Here is a 19110-nt window from a genome sequence, read left to right on the forward strand (position 1 = left end):
TTATAGAACATCTCATTGACTTAGAGTCGAAATATTCTAAACTTTACAACAAACACAAAAAGTTGAAAGGAAAACAAAAAAAAAGGGCATATGAATATTTATGAAGATGTTGACGACACAACTGTTCCTGCAAGTGAAGTAAAGTCAGAGGAACCGAAAAGTGACGAAAAACCGATAGAAGAAGAAAAACCAAAAACTGAAGATAAACCAAAACCAAAGTTTAGTTTCCAAACTAAACCAAGTCAACCTTCATTAGCTGGTATGGGTTGGCGTCAAAGACTTATGGCAGCAGGCGGTTATGTAAAGTAAAGAAAAAAAATATTTTTTTTATTTTTATAAAAATGCCCCCATATAGAATGGATAGAAAGTCTGCTAGAATAAAAGCAGAGTTACAAAAATATGGTTGGAGAGTTTCGAAGAAGTTTAAATATAGGAAGGGAAGACCCATAAAAGTCTATGACAAATTGTCTGGTCTTCGCTACGAAATGGATTTGGAAACAGCACGTGCCAATTATCCAAACAGACTAGAGAGGTTAGAAGAAGAACGTCTTATGAACATGCCTTTCGATGTTAGTGAACCTCAATTGAAGGACACGACGGCTTTGCCAAGATTCTACTGGAAACATGACGAACAATTGCATCCTTTGAGAAGGAAAAAAGGTAGTGCAGAGGATGGTCATGTCTCCCATGGAAAGAACAAGATATGCATATGAAAAGTATCGTGAAGTTAGAAGTCAAAATTACATCTGGTCGAACCTTTACAGTAAACTTTGACGAAGGAAAGAACAAAGAAGGCTTCATGGGTGTACTTGCTGCCATACAAGACGGAAATAAGAAGGACACAATCTCAGATTGACCATAACAGATTTGGATGGTCACATTTACTATTGCACATGGCAATGAACAAACAGCCGCAAAACTTCTTGACGCTTTCAAGACTACAAAGAGAGAACAAATGGTTGACTCCGACTCAGACATTTTGAATGCAATTGAAGGAATGCAAGTGTCAAGTTCGAATGGTACCAACCTAACCCTCAAGCAGTCAGACAACATGCTGGATACTTCCCTTCATAAATAAGTCTGATATTGACTTGACAAGGTATGGAATTTACAATTCAATTGAAACAATTGTCAACGAACCTTGCATTCTTACATGTCTCAGGAACTCTGGTCTTGTTACAGATGAGAAGATGAAGTATCTTGAGTCATGTGTGAAGACAAGGTACATTCTCAGAGGTCAATTGGCAAAAATTGCACCGTTGGCAAATGTCAATATCCGAGTCAACATACCTACAGCTAAAGGTTCTTCACATGACGACTATGTTGTTGAGTTCAATTTACCATGGTTGAAGATTGTAATTGTCCACAACCACTTCATGTTGAACGAAAGTCTTACAAACCCATTGTTCGGAAAAGGCAAGTGCAACATTGTCAGAGCTGTAAACATTCTTTTCGAGAAAGGTTTGTTGGAACCAATTCCAGATGACAAGCTGACAGAAACTTTTGTACCAAAAACGAAACAAACTTTTCATTGTTAGCAAGACCAAAAGTTGTTCCAGACAAAGTTCTAGTACAAAAGAAGTACACAAATTCCACAAGGAGTTTGGATTGTTCGATACCAACCTGAACCAGAAGAACTTCCAATGAGGTTGCAAGAACTTCAGATGCTATAAACAAACTTCCATTGAGACATCCAATTGACGTCAAATTGTATTGGAGAGCATCTGAGTTAGGTCAGAAGGTTTTATATGAAACAGGTTGCTTCGACGATGTTTATGAGATAACAGGAGAAGTTTCTCAGAAGATAAGAGACTCACTTGAATTTCCACAAACTGGACCAATTGGTTGCGACAAGTTCGACTCAGATGAAAAGATATACTATGTCGACCTTAACGCTGCATACATGAGGTTTGTCCAATATATTCCGACTGGAATTCCAAACGAAGATGGTGAGTTCCCGGGAAGGAACTATACAGTTGGAAAAGTCATACAACAACTGTATGATATTAGGAAAAGCTTCAAACCCCCAAACTTGCAATGACACTCAAATTGCTTATGAATTCGACATGGGGATATTCCATTAAGAAACCTCAAGAGATGAAGAGTAAACATTATGAGAAGGTCGACAACTTTGTTGAAAGGTTTTCTCCTTTTGTTTTGAAGTACGAATTCACTCAAGGTCAAAGTGGCTTAGTAACCACATTAAAACCTATTGTCGAACATTGGTCTTACCCTCAGTTCGCAAAGGCAGTCCTTGACAACTACAACAAATTCTTCTCCGAAGTCAAATCCAAAGTTGTGGTTTACTATGAGAACATTGACGCACTCATGACGAACGAAGAAGGGTACAACAAACTCATTGAAATGGGTTTAGTCGGTGAAAAGATGGGTCAATTCAAATTGGCCAAAATTTTCACCGAAGTTCATGTCCTCTCCAAGCGTAAGTATTGGGGCATACTTGAAGACGGCACAGAAATAAAACATTGCATGAAATAAAAAAATTATTTTAAAAAAAGTGACGTTTTTTAAATTTTATTTGAACTGTACGCTGAGTTTGTTGGAGAAGACCGTTGGGAAACTTGTTTGTTAGATGAGAAATATGAAATGGCATACCATTTTAAAACAATATATTTTTACATATATTAAATGCTTCAGGTTGAAAAACAAAGAACAAAAGTAGCAGATACAAAACCGTTAGACTATATCTTTACAAATGCTGGTAGGACTATTTCAGATGAAGAAATTTCATCCCGAGCATACAGGTTTGACTATCCAATTCGTTGGCTTCAAAGTCCTTCAGATGCAAAGGCAATAGCATTTAGAAGAGTTTTGTTTTCAAATAGAACTAACGCATTTATGTTCGCAGTATATTTTCATGGGCAGTATAAAGGTTCTGATGGTCTAATAGACAAATTTGACGAAATGAGAATCTTTACAGTTCGTTCAGACGAGTCTTGAGAAAACTCTAAATGACTTTCAAACTCAAATGAACAAATATTATTGGGAATTTCAAGAAAAATACGACTCTTTACTAAATGGAACATACTATCTGAAACTAGAATATGACAAGATGAACTCCACCGTTTCATTTCAAAAGATTGAAATTAACCCTCCAAGAGATACAGAGTTTTTATTTGGAAAGTAGACAAACGTTCTTGGGCACAATTTCTTCGGTTACTAAACCAGAACGAACCATTACCACCAGATGGTCCATTTAAATTTATACTTCCCACCAGCAGATTTGACAGTTTATAGAAACGTGTTTGACCCTCAAAATGTTATGTGTCATGCCAAGTTTCAGTTCAAGCAACAATAGTTTTCTATGTATTGTAAGGACCTTTATGACTTTGCTTCTAAATTCTACGAACCACCTAGTAACAGTTTCTCTGACTTTCAAGTTTGGTTCACAACAAATGGTGTGCAACATATTATTCCATTGTACTATGACTTTTATCTCGAATTGTCTTTCATATATAACTACGGAAAAGTGCTGAAAAAAGTATTGAAAAATAATGTTTATGTTACATTTAGATCTAACACGTTTTCTAACCACTTTTTCTAACATCGTAGAAAACTCATGAAAACAATTTATTTTTGACACTTTCACAAAAATAAAAAAAGTGAGTTAAAATGAGATGTTTACTGAACTGGTTGGATGTCGCCTTCACAGGTTATGTAGAACGGCTGACCCGAGAAGTGAAGGAGACCCTTGAGAATTTGTATAATTCGTGGAATTGGACTCTCTCTGTTTGGAAGTAGTATCCAAGGACGCTTGGCAAAGAACTTTATAATGGCTTCCTTCTTTGCTTGCTTTATGCCATCGTAGGCTGTCCCGTCTGGTATTTGAATTGGAATTCCAGTCGAAGTCTCGAGCTGAAGTGTAGACCTTCCAGAAATAGTGGTGAACTTGACCTTGGGCTTCATGACCTTGCGCAAGTAGTCTTTTACGCAGTCGTTAATTTAAATTAGGTAAACTGCCTCGTCAAATCCTTCTGGCATTCCGAGTCCTTCCATCCGACAGGAAAAAATTTTCCGGACAACTGGAAAATATTTTCCCGACAACTGGAAAAAATTTTCCCGACAACTGGAAAAATTTTTCCTTCCGACAGGAAGAACTCTTCCAGTTGTCCGTCCGTAAACCATTCAAATTTTCGAAAATTGAGAACTTTTTGGTCGAACTTCAGAAAAAGTTCTTCCTTCCAACAGGAAAAAATTTTCCTTCCAACAGGAAAAGTTCTTCCTTCCGACAGGAAAAGTTTTTCCTTCCGACAGGAAAAGTTTTTCCTTCCGACAGGAAAAGTTTTTCCTTCCGACAGGACACAAACGAATGTCCGACGTCCCACCAACCCAGTCCATTCCCAAACCAGAAGAACCTAAAGAACCATAACGGTCCCCTCAGCAACCTCAGTTCCAGCAAGTACCTCCGAATTTCTACCAATTTCCACCTCAAGGTTACTACCCACCACAAGGCTTCCCGAACTACCCTCCTCTGCCTATGCCTTACTTCCCCAACCCTTGGATGTTCCAGCAAGCTCCACCCCAGCAATTCCAATCTCAATCCAAATCGAAGAGAGACCAAGAGTTCGAAGAAGGTCTGAACCGTTTACGCAAAGAGTATGCTACAGCTCCAATTGAGAGAAAGTTGTTCCCGGACCAAAAAATATATTTTAGGTGAAGAGGTGAGATCTCACCCGTTTTCTCACCTGTTTTTTCACCCTCTTGAATTTGTCATGACTTCTTCGTAAACTAAACGTAAATGTTTTGTGAAGAATATAGCAACCGCCGGAATTCAGACGGTTGCTTTTTATACTAAATTCATGCAGGAAATTCTTGAGTTTTGGTTGAAAGAATACGGTGGAGCCAAAAGTGGCTCGACCTCAAAACAAGCATTTTATGAGCTTACAAAGGGTGTTATGAATGAATTCAAATGTATTTACATACATCCTGACCTCGTTCATTTTGTTGCTGAATTCAGTAAAAATAATGTTTAGGGTAGATGGTTAGATCTAACCTCATTTCTACCCTCTTTTCTACCCTCTTGAATTTTCATGAATTTTCATGAATTTCCTTAAGATAGAAAAAATAAAATTAGTTTTATTTTTATTTATTTTTTTATTTTGTATGTAAAGACATATATGTCAAACAATGAGTTTGAAACAGTTAGAAAGATAGACAATGACACCAAAGTGGTTAGAATAGGTGATTTAAACGTAAGATACTCAAAGAAATACAACAAATATTCTTTGTCAGACATTTTATCTCCATCTGGAAAGAAAACACACGACTGGGTTAGAAATGCTTCTACTCAGAAAATTTTGACAAGAAATCCTGAGCTTATGATATCGGTAAGATTCTATGGAACTACAGCATATCTCATCGACAAAAGTCTTATACCAATAGTTTTGTTATGGTTAGACCCAGTTGTTGGATATAACTTCATAACATATGGTTCATTCGATACGGAACGTTGCAGTGAAGGCTTACTTTACATCGTTCAGAAACCGAAGGACTTCAATACAAAAAGATATAAGATAGGAAGAACTATAATATTAACTCAAAGATATGACAGTACAGTCAATAGAGTCAAGGTTGTGTTTGCTAATGATATGAGAGCTGCAGAAACAGAACTACTTGAAAAGTTTTGAGAAAATGTATGGTGCTCCATAAAAGGTAAAGAAACGTTTGAAGTAGATGAGATAGATAAAGCTATAAAATTATTTGACGAAGTTGCTGAAAAAATACATGTAAAGCGTTTATTTTTGGTCTTTTGTGAAAGTCAGAAAATAAAGTTAGTGTCATTTTTTGTATTTTTTGTATAAAGATATGATTTCAGGGATTTTTTTGACGAAGTGTTAATGTTCACTTCGTCAAAAAATAACAGTTATATAATGAAAAAGTGTCATTTTTTGTATTTTTTTGTATAAAAGATATGATTTCAGGGATTTTTTTGACGAAGTGTTAATGTTCACTTCGTCAAAAAATAACAGTTATATAATGAAAAAGTGTCATTTTTTGTATTTTTTTGTATTTGACGAGAATGTCGGGTAGATGGTTAGATCTAACACGTTTTCTAACCTCTTGAATTTTCATGATTTCATCGTAAATGTTTTGTCAAGACTTCTTCGTAAATGTTTTGTCAAGACTTCTTCGTACATGCTTTGTCAAGACTTCTTCGTACATGTTTTGTCAAACATGAACGTAAATGTTTTGTCAAGACTTCTTCGTACATGCTTTGTCAAACATGAACGTACATGTTTTGTCATGATTTCATCGTATATGCTTTGTCATGATTTCATCGTACATGTTTTGTCAAGACTTCTTCGTAAATGTTTTGTCAAACATGAACGTACATGCTTTGTCAAACATGAACGTACATGTTTTGTCAAGACTTCTTCGTAAATGTTTTGTCAAACATGAACGTACATGCTTTGTCAAACATGAACGTACATGTTTTGTCAAGACTTCTTCGTAAATGTTTTGTCAAACATGAACGTACATGCTTTGTCAAACATGAACGTAAATGTTTTGTCAAGACTTCTTCGTAAATGTTTTGTCAAGACTTCTTCGTAATGAGCGTAAATGACCCAAAAATAATGTTTAGGTGAAGAGGTGAGATCTCACCCGTTTTTTCACCTGTTTTTTCACCCTCATGAATTTTCATGAATTTCCTTAAGATAGAAAAAATAAAGTTAGTGTCATTTTTTGTATTTTTTTGTATAAAAGATATGATTTCAGGGATTTTTTTGACGAAGTGTTAATGTTCACTTCGTCAAAAAATAACAGTTATATAATGAAAAAGTGTCATTTTTTGTATTTTTTTGTATTTGACGAGAATGTCGGGTAGATGGTTAGATCTAACACGTTTTCTAACACATTTTCTCACCCTCTTGAATTTTCATGAATTTCCTTAAGATAGAAAAAATAAAGTTAGTTTTATTTTTTTTATTTTTTTATTTTGTATAAAAGATATGATTTCAACAATCGGCACAACAACAGTTCAAACAACAGCACCAAACTCGTTAGTCATGAATCCAACATCTATGTTAATAGAGATGAAAAGCTTCATTCCTTCTTCATATACTTTCGAAACAAAAATCCAGAAAATAAAGCAAGAACTGTTAACAAGTAATTTAGACTGTAGTGCGAAAGATGAAACAAATGAACAGTATCTTTATGAAATGCAGGACATTATTGACCATTTGCCTAAACTACCTGAAATTCAGCAGCAAAAACTAACTATTCCTGAATTCGACGAAATTGAAGTGAAACCAACTGACTCAGTAGAAATAAAGAAGTTCATACGAAAGGTAAATTATGAATTCCTTGGTTTTCATTGCAACCATAAAGTTATGGACAAAGATTGCGACATGGTATATAAGAACATCTCTGACATATATAAATCGGAGGAGTTAAAGACATACGACAACTTTGTTTCATTAGTTGCAGAATGTGTATGGCAGATAAGAGATGAAGATAGAAGAGGTAAAGTATGGAATAAACAGATAAAACCAGCAGCTTTTGAGTTAAAGAAAACCATTGACGCCTTAGTTGTTCTAGCAGGTAAGGTTTCAGAATATAACGCAAAAACGATGCCGCGATGTTCTAAATGTAAGGCAGCAATGAGGAGATATAACTACTCCGTCAAAGAGATAGAACGTATGAGAAACGACTATGCTGACTTAAAGAAAGAAGCAGAGAAACCAGCAGAAAATAAAATGGACATGTTAGCATTTCTGAACAAAAACTATCCAACTGCTGACGATTTCCTTCTATCTGACGTCAAGAAGAAGTATAAAGAAACCTTCGGCATTGTTAAAACTTTTGATATCCTCAGCAAAGAAATAGAAGCTACGAAACTGTTTAAGATTTCAAATATACATCGTACAATTCATGTAAAACGCTTGTGAGAAAACAGGTTAGAAAACAGGTGAGATCTCACCACTTCACCTAAACATTATTTTTGTCTGATTTACGCTCATTACGAAGAAGTCTTGACAAAACATTTACGAAGAAGTTTTGACAAAACATTTACGAAGAAGTCTTGACAAAACATGTACGAAGAAGTCTTGACAAAACATGTACGAAGAAGTTTTGACAAAACATTTACGAAGAAGTCTTGACAAAACATGTACGAAGAAGTTTTGACAAAACATGTACGATGAAATCATGAAAATTCATGAGGTGAGAAAACAGGTTAGAAAACGGGTGAGATCTCACCTCTTCACCTAAACATTATTTTTGCTGAATTCAGCACAAAATTCTGAGTAAAATGGCATAAGATTGCTTCCCTCGGAAAACCGAGAGAAGACTTACCGCTACTGAAAGAAAAAATAACAGAGTATTTTGACAACTTCAAACAAGTAGGGTAGATGCACTCTTTATTTTTATTGACTTTTTACAATTTGAACTTTGTTTGCGTAGATATGAATTCTGAAAGAAGTATGAGGGTCTTGTATGACTTTATACTTCTCCCATAGTTCATGTCTGTCAAACTTACCTGCCATGGACTCTTTCATAAGTTCCATGAAATCGTCTTCGGACAATCCGGGGAAAAGTATAATGTCAGTAAGTATTCTCTTTACATCCTTACTTAAACTCTTTGCTGTCTGTACACATATTACGACTGAGATGTTAAAGTGTCTGAGCTTCTTAAGAATTCGACACATATCTTGTTCTCTGTTCTTTAACAAAGGATGAGAGGCGAAATCATCTAAAATAAGAAGACATCTATGAGGGTATGTCTTCCAATCGTAAGATTGCAATTTCTTCGAAATGTATTCTATCTCTTTCTGTTTGTTTCTGAAGTGGTGTTTGTCTAATATTCTCTGCATTTCCTCATTAGGTTCTTTAAACTTAGAATTTATATACTCATTTATAGCATTATACTTCAAAACTCTTCTTTGGTACTTCTTTATCCAATCCAACAACTCAGAGTCTTTTATACATACTAACTTAGACTTCTTTATAATATCTTTGAACGAATTGACGGTTTGGTCAAATTGACCAGAAGTACTACAAATGACAACTAACTCATAGAATGGGTTCTTCTCATCTAGTTCTTGTTGTTGTGCAGCCATTTTAAGATAAGTGAAAGTCTTACCCGACCCAGGTGGTGCAATTAGACCTGTTATACCATTCTGAGCAAATAAGAACTTGTCATGTATAGGTTTTATCTGAGCATTTTCTAACTTCCTCTTGTTCTTGTTTAAAACATTCTCAAATTTTTTGTCAATGTCAGCAAACTTTTTTTCTAACATATTTTTAGAAAAATTAAAATTTTTATCTTTTAGAAAATGTCTAGCGATTTCGCTATCTATATTCGAGACAAGCTTTTTGACAGCAAAACATCTGTCGACCATAAAATCTTACATAGTGTAAACAAGAAAGGTGAATTTGTTCTAAAGTTCTGTTTCTGGGAATATGACAAGAACCATAAAACATTAAGCAGAGAAGTCTTAAAATTTGTCAATGACAGACTTGTTGACAGAGATGACACCGATTGGAAAGATGAAGTCCAACAAAAGTTCTTAGAATGCAAAGAAGACACATGCGCTGTTCTTGAAGATGAAATAGAAAACAGAATAGAAGAGCTATTAAAGGACAAAGAACTTTTACATAAATATAGTTGCGCCAAATTTGACATAACTCCACCAGAAAAGAAGAAGAAAGAAAAGAAAGAAAAGAAAGTAGAAGAAGAGAAGAAAGAACCTGAACCAGTTCCAGAGAAAAAGAAATTTGACATGTAAAATAAAATTTTATTTTTAGAACATTTCTGGGTCAATGTCAATGTTCTCTTCCTCTTTAGGAGTAAACACTGGCTTAGACTCTAAAATCTTTTTACCCAATTTACCTTGAACTTCTACAACTTTAGACTCATAATATTCATAGTCGTCTGCTTTCTTTGGTTCATAAGGTATAACAAGTTTGTATGCTTTGCCTTCTTTAAGGTTTGAGAACCTTCTGTCAAAACTTTCTTTGACTGTTAACAAACCTTCTATGTCTAAGTCTTCAAATTTCGCACCATTTTTAGTCACGACAGCAAACTTAACTGGTTCGATGTTCCAAACTTTGCTGAATGAAGACTTTTCAAAATGGTAGAAGTAAACATTCAAATATGTGAATGGGTCTAGTTCTTCTTTAAGTCCTGACATGTACTTATTTACTGAGATGAATTTTGCCATCTTTTCTATCGGATAAAAAAATATTTTTGTTTTAAATTTACTCAGAAAAAATTTTCTTTGTATATACACCATTCTGAACATCTAAAAGACTTTTGACATTTGCCAAGAATGTACGTTTAGACGCTGTCATATAACCATATTCTTGACAATATTGTTTATACGAATCGTACAATGACCTTTCATCTAATGACACAAAGTCAGTTTCATCTATGAACAGTTCATATACACTCTTGTTTGCTTCTAACAATGTTTGTCTCTCTTCTGTATGTGGAATTTGTCTTGGATTGAACTTAGAAATATCTAATGTCATGAAATATGAGAACAAGTGGTTGTAAAAGTCAGATGTCAAAGTTTCTGCTAAGTCGTCAAAATATTCTGTATCTTGCATATGAGAATCTGACGTTCTGACAACTACATATCTTCTGTCAGAACTTTCTAACTTCATCGGAATAGCATTGTTTGAAACCATAATGAAGTTTGCAACATTTTCACAAACTCTTTGGTCTTTATACTTTCTTTCAACAACTCCAACTTTGTCTGTTATAAGACTCTTCAAAGCATCTGAGTTCAAAACTTTTGTTGTATCTATACTTTGAAGTTCATTGCAAACTATAAGTTTCATATTCTCAATTGAGGAGTTAAACTTGCCACAGATGTTTTCTAAGTTTGTCATATTCGGATTCGAATAGCCCTCTAACAGTTTGCACAAATATCTGTAAAGAATGTGTTCTTACCAGTTCCTTGTTTTCCAATTATAATGAGAGCAGTTTCATTTTTAGCACTTGGATGTTGTAAGATGTTTGCAAACCAACATAAGATATACTCATAAACCTTTTCGTTTCCATTGCATATAATTTCTTTGACATGGTCTAACCAAGCTTCTATAATATTTTCTTTCCATTCTACTTGTTCATATTTATATCCAGTGAAGATAGAATAGAAGTTTGGAGAAGGTGTATAAAACTTTATACCACGAACTGAAAAATCTTCAAGTTTTGACAATAAGATATCCCAAGCATCTAACATCTTCATGCCAACTTGTACGACTTTTATTTTTCTTAAGTTTCTGTCTACATTCTTGTTCTGAAACTATTGTCGCTTTAGGTTTGTTAAAGACTACATCCCATTCTTTCATAACATAACATTCTGGGGCAGAGTCGACATAAATGACTAAACGTTTCAAATTCTCGACTGCTTTGTTATAGTCTCGAAATGGACACATATTTCTGAATGCTTGGAAGTCATAAAAATCTGAAACATCTATTCTGTACATTTTTATAAAAATAAAAAAATATTTTTTTTATTCTTGACTTTGTTGTTCCATTTGTTGCATTTGTTGTTCTTGAGCTATTTGTTGTTGAAGTTGTTCTTGTAATACAATACTTTCACCAGTTGCATCTTCCAATTCGAAACTTTCTGCCGTCATTGACAAATACATAGGACATAAAAGTTTTACAGGAACAAAGTTTGCGTCAACTAATGTCAACGTTATACTTGCCAAAGTGTTTGAGTTCACTAAGGTTGAAAATTCTGCATTCGAATGAACAATAGGCAAACCAGCAGAGAAAGTATTGTTTATACGCATAAGTATCTTTTGGTCATAATAGTTTCTGTCAACATTCGAATAACACTTTGAACCTAAGTTTGAAAATATATAAGATTGGTGTGCTTAATGTCAATGGAATAGACATTCCTTGTATGACACCTTTTCCTGTTATAGGAAACTGTTGGTAGTAAAAACCAGATATAAGTTTTGTATTATAGCTCATATCGTTTATAGTAAACTCAGTCGGACATCCAAACATAATGAAACCTGCTCTAGTTGCAGCACATGTTACACCCGTACTTAAAGTATTAAATAAGTCAACAAAACCCGTTGGTGGTATATCTGAGTAAGTATCTTCAAAGGAGTATTTTTTACCATTCACAACAATAAAGTCTTCTAGTGTCAAAAGAGCAAAACAGGCTTTAGTCGTCATTGTGTTTAAGGTTAGTTTACAATATCGTCCTTGAGGACTTTGTAAGTTTGTTGTTATAGAATTATATGACTCAGGGTTTTTAGTCGTAATAGTATAAACCATTATGTCTTCTGCCATTTACTTAGCAAATAAACTTTAATGAAATGTTGTGGTCGTCAAATATTTTTATGACGTCTGGGAAACTATACTTTAAGTTCAACGTTTCACCTCCTTTCATAACGTAATCTTGTCAATGGCATTATATGAAACACCACAGCAACCAATGTCGGGTTCTATTTCTTTGATGTTTATATCGTCTGCCTCTGTCAAAAGTTTCAATAGTTCTTTCAAAACTTCATGAGGTGCGATGACATATGAGTTCACTTTTACAGGGTTGTGTTCGACCAAGTTTAACATTATACTTAAAGCTTGACAAATCTTCTCCTGAGTTTGAAGTTTGTCTTTCAGTTGTTGGTAGTCGTTTCGAATATCTGCAACAGAACTTAAGTCTCTGTTAACTTCAGGATATGTTGGTTCTTTTACAGGAACAATTGTTATACCATCTTCGTCTTCGTATGGTTTCCCCACTTCAACATCTCTGTCTTTGACATTGACAATAACACTTTGACTGTTTGTTTGAGTTGATGAATTTAACTTCACATCTGCCACCGCCATTAAACCTTTTGAAACACTTACGCTTCTATTTTTCGGAAATGACATTTTACTTAGAATAAAAAGATGGACGTATTCGGATATCTCTTCGAATTGAAGCAAAACAAGGTTATACTCACAAACAATACAAATACATTGACAGAATAGTTCTTTACACAAACAATGGAAAATGTTATAGAATAGCAGTCTTTGCTGAACCAAAATATTTTCATAAAGCAAAGAAAGTTGGTATAACCGAGATGGTGAAAGTTTCTTGACGTTGACAAAAATATAACAACAAAACTTACAGATATTTCTAAAGGAAAGTTATAATACAATATTATGTCAAAACTGGCGTACTGTCAATATTTGACGGAGAGAAGTCAGTTCAAGAACAACTTACTGACCTGCTGCCAAAATCTGCTCGATGGAAGCTGTCGTTATGCCAATCTGAGGAGCCCCAGCAGGTTTCATCGAACGAATCTTCAAAAGAGCATCTTCCGTGAAAAGTGCTATTGGTTTTGTAAACTTCTTTGCTTTCAATTCATCTGGACCGTCTCTGTCACCAGTATATTGTATTTGAACTGTACCAACAGTTGAAATACCACCCATAAAGTCTTCTGAGTCAGCAAATGGAATGCCAAGCCAAAAGTTTGAACGGTCTCCATTTTATATTGAGTTTTTTGACCTCCTGTATGAGTCCATACTTTCACATATGGCATAATAGAACTTTGCATTTCAGGGTTAATGGTTGTTGTGAAGTTGTTGTTAAAGTTCATAGCATCTAATGTCAAGTTGTATGACCTCATATCCTCAACTGTAGAATATTCTTCTCTTGGATAATATTTGCCATCTATGTTTATATGATATTTAATACCAGGGTTGTAGAAACAAGAATAGTCATTTATAGTTCGTCTGAACAGTACAAACATAGTATCTGCATGTTTCATTGCAGTTGTTAAAGCAATATCTGTTCTTGCACCTGGGTCAGCACTTTGGTTTCCAACTTCACCTGCAAAGTCTTGACAGATATTTGGTGTATAGGGAACATAAGTGGAACTGCAATATATTTGGCAGCTAAAGCATTTGAAATATCTGGGTCCAACATATAGACTGCAAGTCTGCTTTCTATTCTCTTGCATTCAAATTTTTCGCATGTGAACTTAAACTGGGTCCCAAGCAGTTCCAGCAGCATTGAAATAATAGTTTACTTCATTGTTGAAGTTTGAGAAACCAAAGTCTAAGTCAACCTTGCCTTTGCAAAATTCGGCGAATGACGTTTGATTTGTTCCCTTTACGTCTGTAAGAGTGAATGGGTCTTGTGTTGGTGCAATGACTAAGTTATTTTTGCTTGGAGTAAGTTCGATAGAAATTTTTCCTGCCCAGTTTGGCAAGTATCTTAAAAACCTGAAGATGAGGAAAGATGACAAAGGAACTCTAAGTTTCAGTTTTACTTTGGTTACTGCTGCTGCAGTTTGTCCAGAAAGGTTAACATAAACTCCTGGAACGTTAGGGTCAAGTCTTCTTATTTTCTCAATATTTGCATACTGGTCTGTTTGTTCTCTAGCTTGTGGTTGTACTGAGTTTCTCAAAGCGAACCATTCATAGTTTGCCCATGTTACTGTTTGAACTAAGTCAGAGTTAGAATATATCTTATATCCCATGAAAACTTCTGGAGCATATTGGTATCCGACATAGAAAATTCCATTGCAACCTTTCTTGTCAGACAACTTGGCAGAAGGTTTTATTTCAATGTCTTGTTCCACGTATAAGAATGAGTTGTCAATAGAAATAATATGAAACCTGTCGCAAGCAATATCTACTGTTGTTGAAGAACCTTTCCAAACTCACCTACGTTTCCATAAGAAACAGCAGTTGTATATTCGTAAGTTCCAGGAACTATTTCTGACCTTCTAATGGCATTGTCGCATTCGTATACCATTCGGAAACATTTCCATTCATGGCATCCAAAACTGTTGGCGTTATATTCTGAGCGGCGTACATTTCATATGGGTAAAAATATAGAATAGTTGGATTTATGTGTCATAATAGAACCCACTCGTACCAAGCTTTACTTTCTTCCTGACTGAGTTTTTAACTCTTCTTTTTCCTTCATTGCCCTACTTTCACTAGATGAAGTTACTTCTTCACTACTTTCACTTTGTTCTACTCTTCTTCTTTGGTGTCGCTTTGGTAACTTGCCCTCTGCTTCAAGTTGTTGCATCTTTGCCTCATGTTCACCTAGTATGTTGTAAATTTCCCATGTCCTTTTTGCCTTTGGGCTCTGGTCGCCCATCTCAGGTAACCTATATCCTAGAAAGATTTTGTCATAGTTTGTATTTGAGTCTTCGCGTATTGTTTGCATGACTCTTTCCTGAGTTTCCGGTTCAAGCTCTTCAAACAGAGCTTGTCCATATGGAATAAGCTCGTTTCCAAATATATGTTTTTGTAGCCATTCTGGTTTTTCTTTCCATGTTACCAATAATATCTTTTGTGAATGGGAAAGCTTTTACCCAATTTTCAGTCTTGCGTCATTTATTTCTGTAGTTGGTTTTATTTTGTCAAGGAACATGTTTTTCAATACTAACATTTCATTTGGTACTGTCCATTTGAGTTTTCTTAAATATTCATCCCTTCTCAGTTCATTGTCTGCAAAGTAAGTTTTTATGACATTTTGTAAACTTTCGTTTGCAAGGTCATGTACAATAGGTTCTCTTCCTTCTCTCTCCCTAACTTTCTTTCTAAACTCTTCACCAAATATACCATCTCTATGGTTTCTGTGTAGTTCTTTGAGATAAATGTTCTAGAACGTCAGGTGTTATATTTCCATCAGCCATGTTCATTTCATACTGGTCCAAAATATCTGCATGTTTCATATCTTTCAATGGCATTAAAGCCGCGCTGAAAATACCAGCTATATCTGGTTCACCATTCACTTCCATTGCGTCTACAACTTCTTGGAATTGTGGTTGTAAGTTTATGAACCACCTATCCGGATTAGCTTTATGACCCCATCTCATTGTAGTTCCATAGTCTGCAGAAACAAAAGTAGGTTTGTTTCCATATTGGTTAGGTTCTGAATGAACTTTAAACAATGTTTCATTTCTATATGTTTTGTTGAAATTTAACCTTTTATTTTTTCACCGAGTTCAGCCAAAGATTGAACGTTATATGGTCGTAAGTAAAAAGGATTATTGTATTTGCGTACATTTTCTTTCAGTACTTCCATTCTATGCTGAATATTTTCATCTGATGTTGGAGTCTTTTGTATGTCGGCGAACATTTTTTCGATATTCTTCTACTATGTCAGCCGAATTTTTCTTAGACTCTTGGAAAGATTCCATATTCTCCGCATACACTTGTTGAGGGTCAAGATTTTTCGGCTGTTCCAAATCTTCATCTAGTTCTGTGAAGTTAGTTTCCAAAGGAGGGACTTGTTCGTTTCCTTCAGGCTCTTGCTGTTGTTGCTGAACTATTTCTTCCATGTCTGGTTGTATCTGAACTTCTTCCTGTTGAGTTTCTTGTACCTCATCTGCTGGCATTTCATATATTCAGAGACCGTTTTCAACAAGTTCCCTATTTAGTCATCCGCATTCATAAGCCTTTCTTCTTTCGTTCCGTCTCTATTTTTTACGCGTTTCATGAAGAGAGTTGAAGTATCATTTATCTCTGACACCAAATATCTCGGAGTAAATTCATTCATGTCATTTGGATGATATGCTATTAAATCATATCCTTAGCGAGCTTGTATTTTCCAGTTTGAAATTATATCCCATTTGGTGCTGAACCATAAAGCTAAATAGGTTCGGGTCAGTATTTCCTTCCTTGAACTTTCTAATAGCTTCTTTATATCTGTCACTAAAGTCAAGAGTATCTGGGTAACCATAATCTTCCTTAAGCATTTTTAAGAATTCTTGGTTTCCTTGTTCTCTACTTCTTTTATGTCCTTGCTCTGGTTGTGGTTGTTGTTGTGCAGGGTTTTGAACTGTTGTTTGCTGTGCTGGTTGTGGAGGTGGTTGTTGTGCTGGATTTTGAACTGTTGGTTGTTGTGCTGGATTTTGAACTGTTGGTTGTTGTGTTGGTTTTGGTGCATGCCTGTGTCTGTGTCCATGTGACGATGTAAATGTTTTAGGTAGTCCTGGTGCAGGTGCTTCTCTTGGAGGTTTGGTGTATATAAGTTCCACTAGCTAGTATATAAGTTCCACCAGCTGGTATATAAGTTCCACCAGCTGGCACATATGTTCCATCTGCAGCATAATGTCCTACCTGACTTTTCGTTTTTAAGAAAGCATTTACTAGGTCTGTTTTGGTCTGTTGTAACTCTTTTTCTTGACTTTCCACAACAGTTGCTCTAACGGCGTCATAGGCACTTTGAACTGCCTGTCTCGTTGCTGCATCTGTTATTTTCGTCATATTTTGTGCTACTTCTCTTAACTCGTTGTCGAAACCTTCAGACTTCAGTTTCTTTCCAGATGAGAAGTCGTTCACTAGTTTCACCTTACTATGAAGAGCTTCGAAGGCATTCTTAAAGTCAGCATTCATTAAAGCTTCATTTGAACTGTCTTCATCCGCTTGTATTTTTGTCCTTATTGACCCTATAAGTTGGGCTGCTTTGGCGTTGGCTTGGGCATCTAACCAGTCATTATTAGCTTTTATATATTCTGAGCTTTTCATTGCCTTTTGCATGGCTGCGTCGTTATTTTTACTTTCTTGTGCTAAGTTTTCATACTGTACGGTTTGGTTTTGCAACTGTAAAAGTTTTTCTGCCTTTACATTTGCTTCAACTTCTTTTTTATACTCATCGCTATCCATATATGTCTTCAGGGCTTTTTGTTTTATTTCTTCATCTTTCAGTACTTTATATTGAGTAGTGTGGTTTTTCAAATTTATAACATCTTGTTCCATTTTTGCTACTTCTGCTGCTTTTTCTGACACTTTTTTCGCATATTCCTCTGTACTTAGTTCTTTCAGTTGTTCTTCTTTCTTCTTTTTCTCTACGTTTAACTCATTGAGTTTCTTTGTGTGTCTGTCATATTCTAGTTTCTTTTCGTTTTCACTTATTTGTTTCTGTATGTCTATGTTTGACTTTTTGACATCTGTTATTTGATTTTTGAGTGAACTCAAATTCATTTGACTTTGAGGGTTATAAGCTGTTCCGTCTGCAGCTCCACCATAGCCTGCCATTTTCGCTAAAAGTGCCGCTCTTAAACCTCCACTCTGTGCACCAATAACTCGGTTTAAAAGCATAGGGTTGCTTGACATTTGTTGCAACATAGTGGGGTCATTCATCATTTGTTGTTGCAACTGTTGTTGTGGTGTCAGTTTTACTATTGGATGTTTCAATGCTCCCTTCCTCTTACGTATATTCTTACGTAGCTTACGTGAGTTAGTATACATATCATGGGTACGGAGGCACTGCGCGCCTCCTTACCCCTGATATGTGAATTTGACACTTTACAAAACCGTTAACGTATATTTTACAACACAAACGACAACACTAACTTAACCTTAAATATTTACAAAGCCGCCAACCACTTCACCTCACTAATGTAAAAATAAACGTTCTCACTTACAAAAGTATTGCAACTCCTCCCATTGCTGTGCTTCATATAACAGCTCATAATCTTCTGACTCACTTTCTTCTTCATATAGGTCAAAATCACTGTCATAGTTTATACCTGTAAGTTTTGACAAAGCTAATGAAACACGCTTACCGTTTGTATCATATGCTTGTATAAACTTTCCATTATGCTTGTAGTCATAAACGCTCAAACTAACTTTACCTTTTCTCCCTCGTATCTGATAGAATGTATTTTCACGAGGAACGAAGAATAAATTCTTGAACTCATGACCGTTGTAGTTTGTTATCTCAATAGTTTTCGTCATTTATATAAAAATAAAATAAAAAAAATAAAATAAAAAATTAATGATATCACCACCCTCACACGTATGAAAACATCCATTTAAATTTAGGTGAAGTGGTGAGATCTCACCTCTTTTTTCACCTGTTTTTTCACCCTGTTGAATTCATTGCTTTATAACTCTCTTCCTTTCTCCAACTCTTCTAACTTCTTCTTAAGTTCAGCAATGTTGTCCTCATGAAGTTTAATCTTTCTCAAAATTCCTTCTCTATCTAATGGTTGCTTTATCTTTCTAAACTGAACTCTACCATCCTTCATAGTATGAATGTAAAAACCTTCTGGAATAGTTCCTGATTTAATGTATTCTACCAAAAACTTTTGTTTCATTGCTTCAGTGACTTTAGTCGTCATTTCAATCAAATAAAAATTTTAATATTAAATAAAAATAACGTTATTTTT

General features: G+C 35.1%; 4 protein-coding genes and 10 pseudogenes across 14 annotated transcripts, besides 2 other annotated features; 4 read left to right on the plus strand and 10 right to left on the minus strand.

Annotated features, from left to right (window-relative positions):
• Positions 1-19110: part of a mobile genetic element that runs on past both edges of the window.
• On the plus strand, positions 552-2496 carry TVAGG3_1066370 (annotated as a pseudogene). The gene has a single exon. A coding segment is annotated over exon 1 (1945 nt).
• Positions 3690-4014, minus strand: TVAGG3_1066380 (annotated as a pseudogene). Its single transcript has one exon. A coding segment is annotated over exon 1 (325 nt).
• On the plus strand, positions 4520-4666 carry TVAGG3_1066390 (annotated as a pseudogene). The gene has a single exon. A coding segment is annotated over exon 1 (147 nt).
• Positions 6969-7710, plus strand: TVAGG3_1066400 (annotated as a pseudogene). The gene has a single exon. A coding segment is annotated over exon 1 (742 nt).
• TVAGG3_1066410 (protein of unknown function, DUF4106 family) lies at positions 8385-9077 on the minus strand (the record flags this gene model as incomplete). The annotated part of the gene is made up of 1 exon (XM_051256209.1): positions 8385-9077. One exon carries the CDS (start codon positions 9075-9077, stop codon positions 8385-8387), a length of 693 nt encoding a protein of 230 aa, XP_051076568.1.
• On the plus strand, positions 9477-9746 carry TVAGG3_1066420 (annotated as a pseudogene). The gene has a single exon. A coding segment is annotated over exon 1 (270 nt).
• Positions 9762-10151, minus strand: TVAGG3_1066430 (protein of unknown function, DUF4108 family; the record flags this gene model as incomplete). The annotated part of the gene is made up of 1 exon (XM_051256210.1): positions 9762-10151. One exon carries the CDS (start codon positions 10149-10151, stop codon positions 9762-9764), a length of 390 nt encoding a protein of 129 aa, XP_051076569.1.
• TVAGG3_1066440 lies at positions 10358-11316 on the minus strand (annotated as a pseudogene). The gene has a single exon. A coding segment is annotated over exon 1 (959 nt).
• On the minus strand, positions 12282-12814 carry TVAGG3_1066450 (annotated as a pseudogene). Its single transcript has one exon. A coding segment is annotated over exon 1 (533 nt).
• TVAGG3_1066460 lies at positions 13190-14794 on the minus strand (annotated as a pseudogene). Its single transcript has one exon. A coding segment is annotated over exon 1 (1605 nt).
• TVAGG3_1066470 lies at positions 16342-17332 on the minus strand (annotated as a pseudogene). The gene has a single exon. A coding segment is annotated over exon 1 (991 nt).
• TVAGG3_1066480 lies at positions 17564-18187 on the minus strand (annotated as a pseudogene). Its single transcript has one exon. A coding segment is annotated over exon 1 (624 nt).
• Positions 18188-19110: part of a mobile genetic element that runs on past the window's edge.
• TVAGG3_1066500 (uncharacterized protein) lies at positions 18356-18676 on the minus strand (the record flags this gene model as incomplete). Its single annotated transcript, XM_051256211.1, has 1 exon — positions 18356-18676. The coding sequence occupies one exon, from the start codon at positions 18674-18676 to the stop codon at positions 18356-18358; it is 321 nt and encodes a 106-aa protein (XP_051076570.1).
• Positions 18826-19062, minus strand: TVAGG3_1066510 (uncharacterized protein; the record flags this gene model as incomplete). Its single annotated transcript, XM_051256212.1, has 1 exon — positions 18826-19062. The coding sequence occupies one exon, from the start codon at positions 19060-19062 to the stop codon at positions 18826-18828; it is 237 nt and encodes a 78-aa protein (XP_051076571.1).

Source organism: Trichomonas vaginalis (assembly GCF_026262505.1).
Source record: "Trichomonas vaginalis G3 chromosome Unknown ctg_51, whole genome shotgun sequence".
NCBI classification, from domain to species: domain Eukaryota; phylum Parabasalia; order Trichomonadida; family Trichomonadidae; genus Trichomonas; species Trichomonas vaginalis.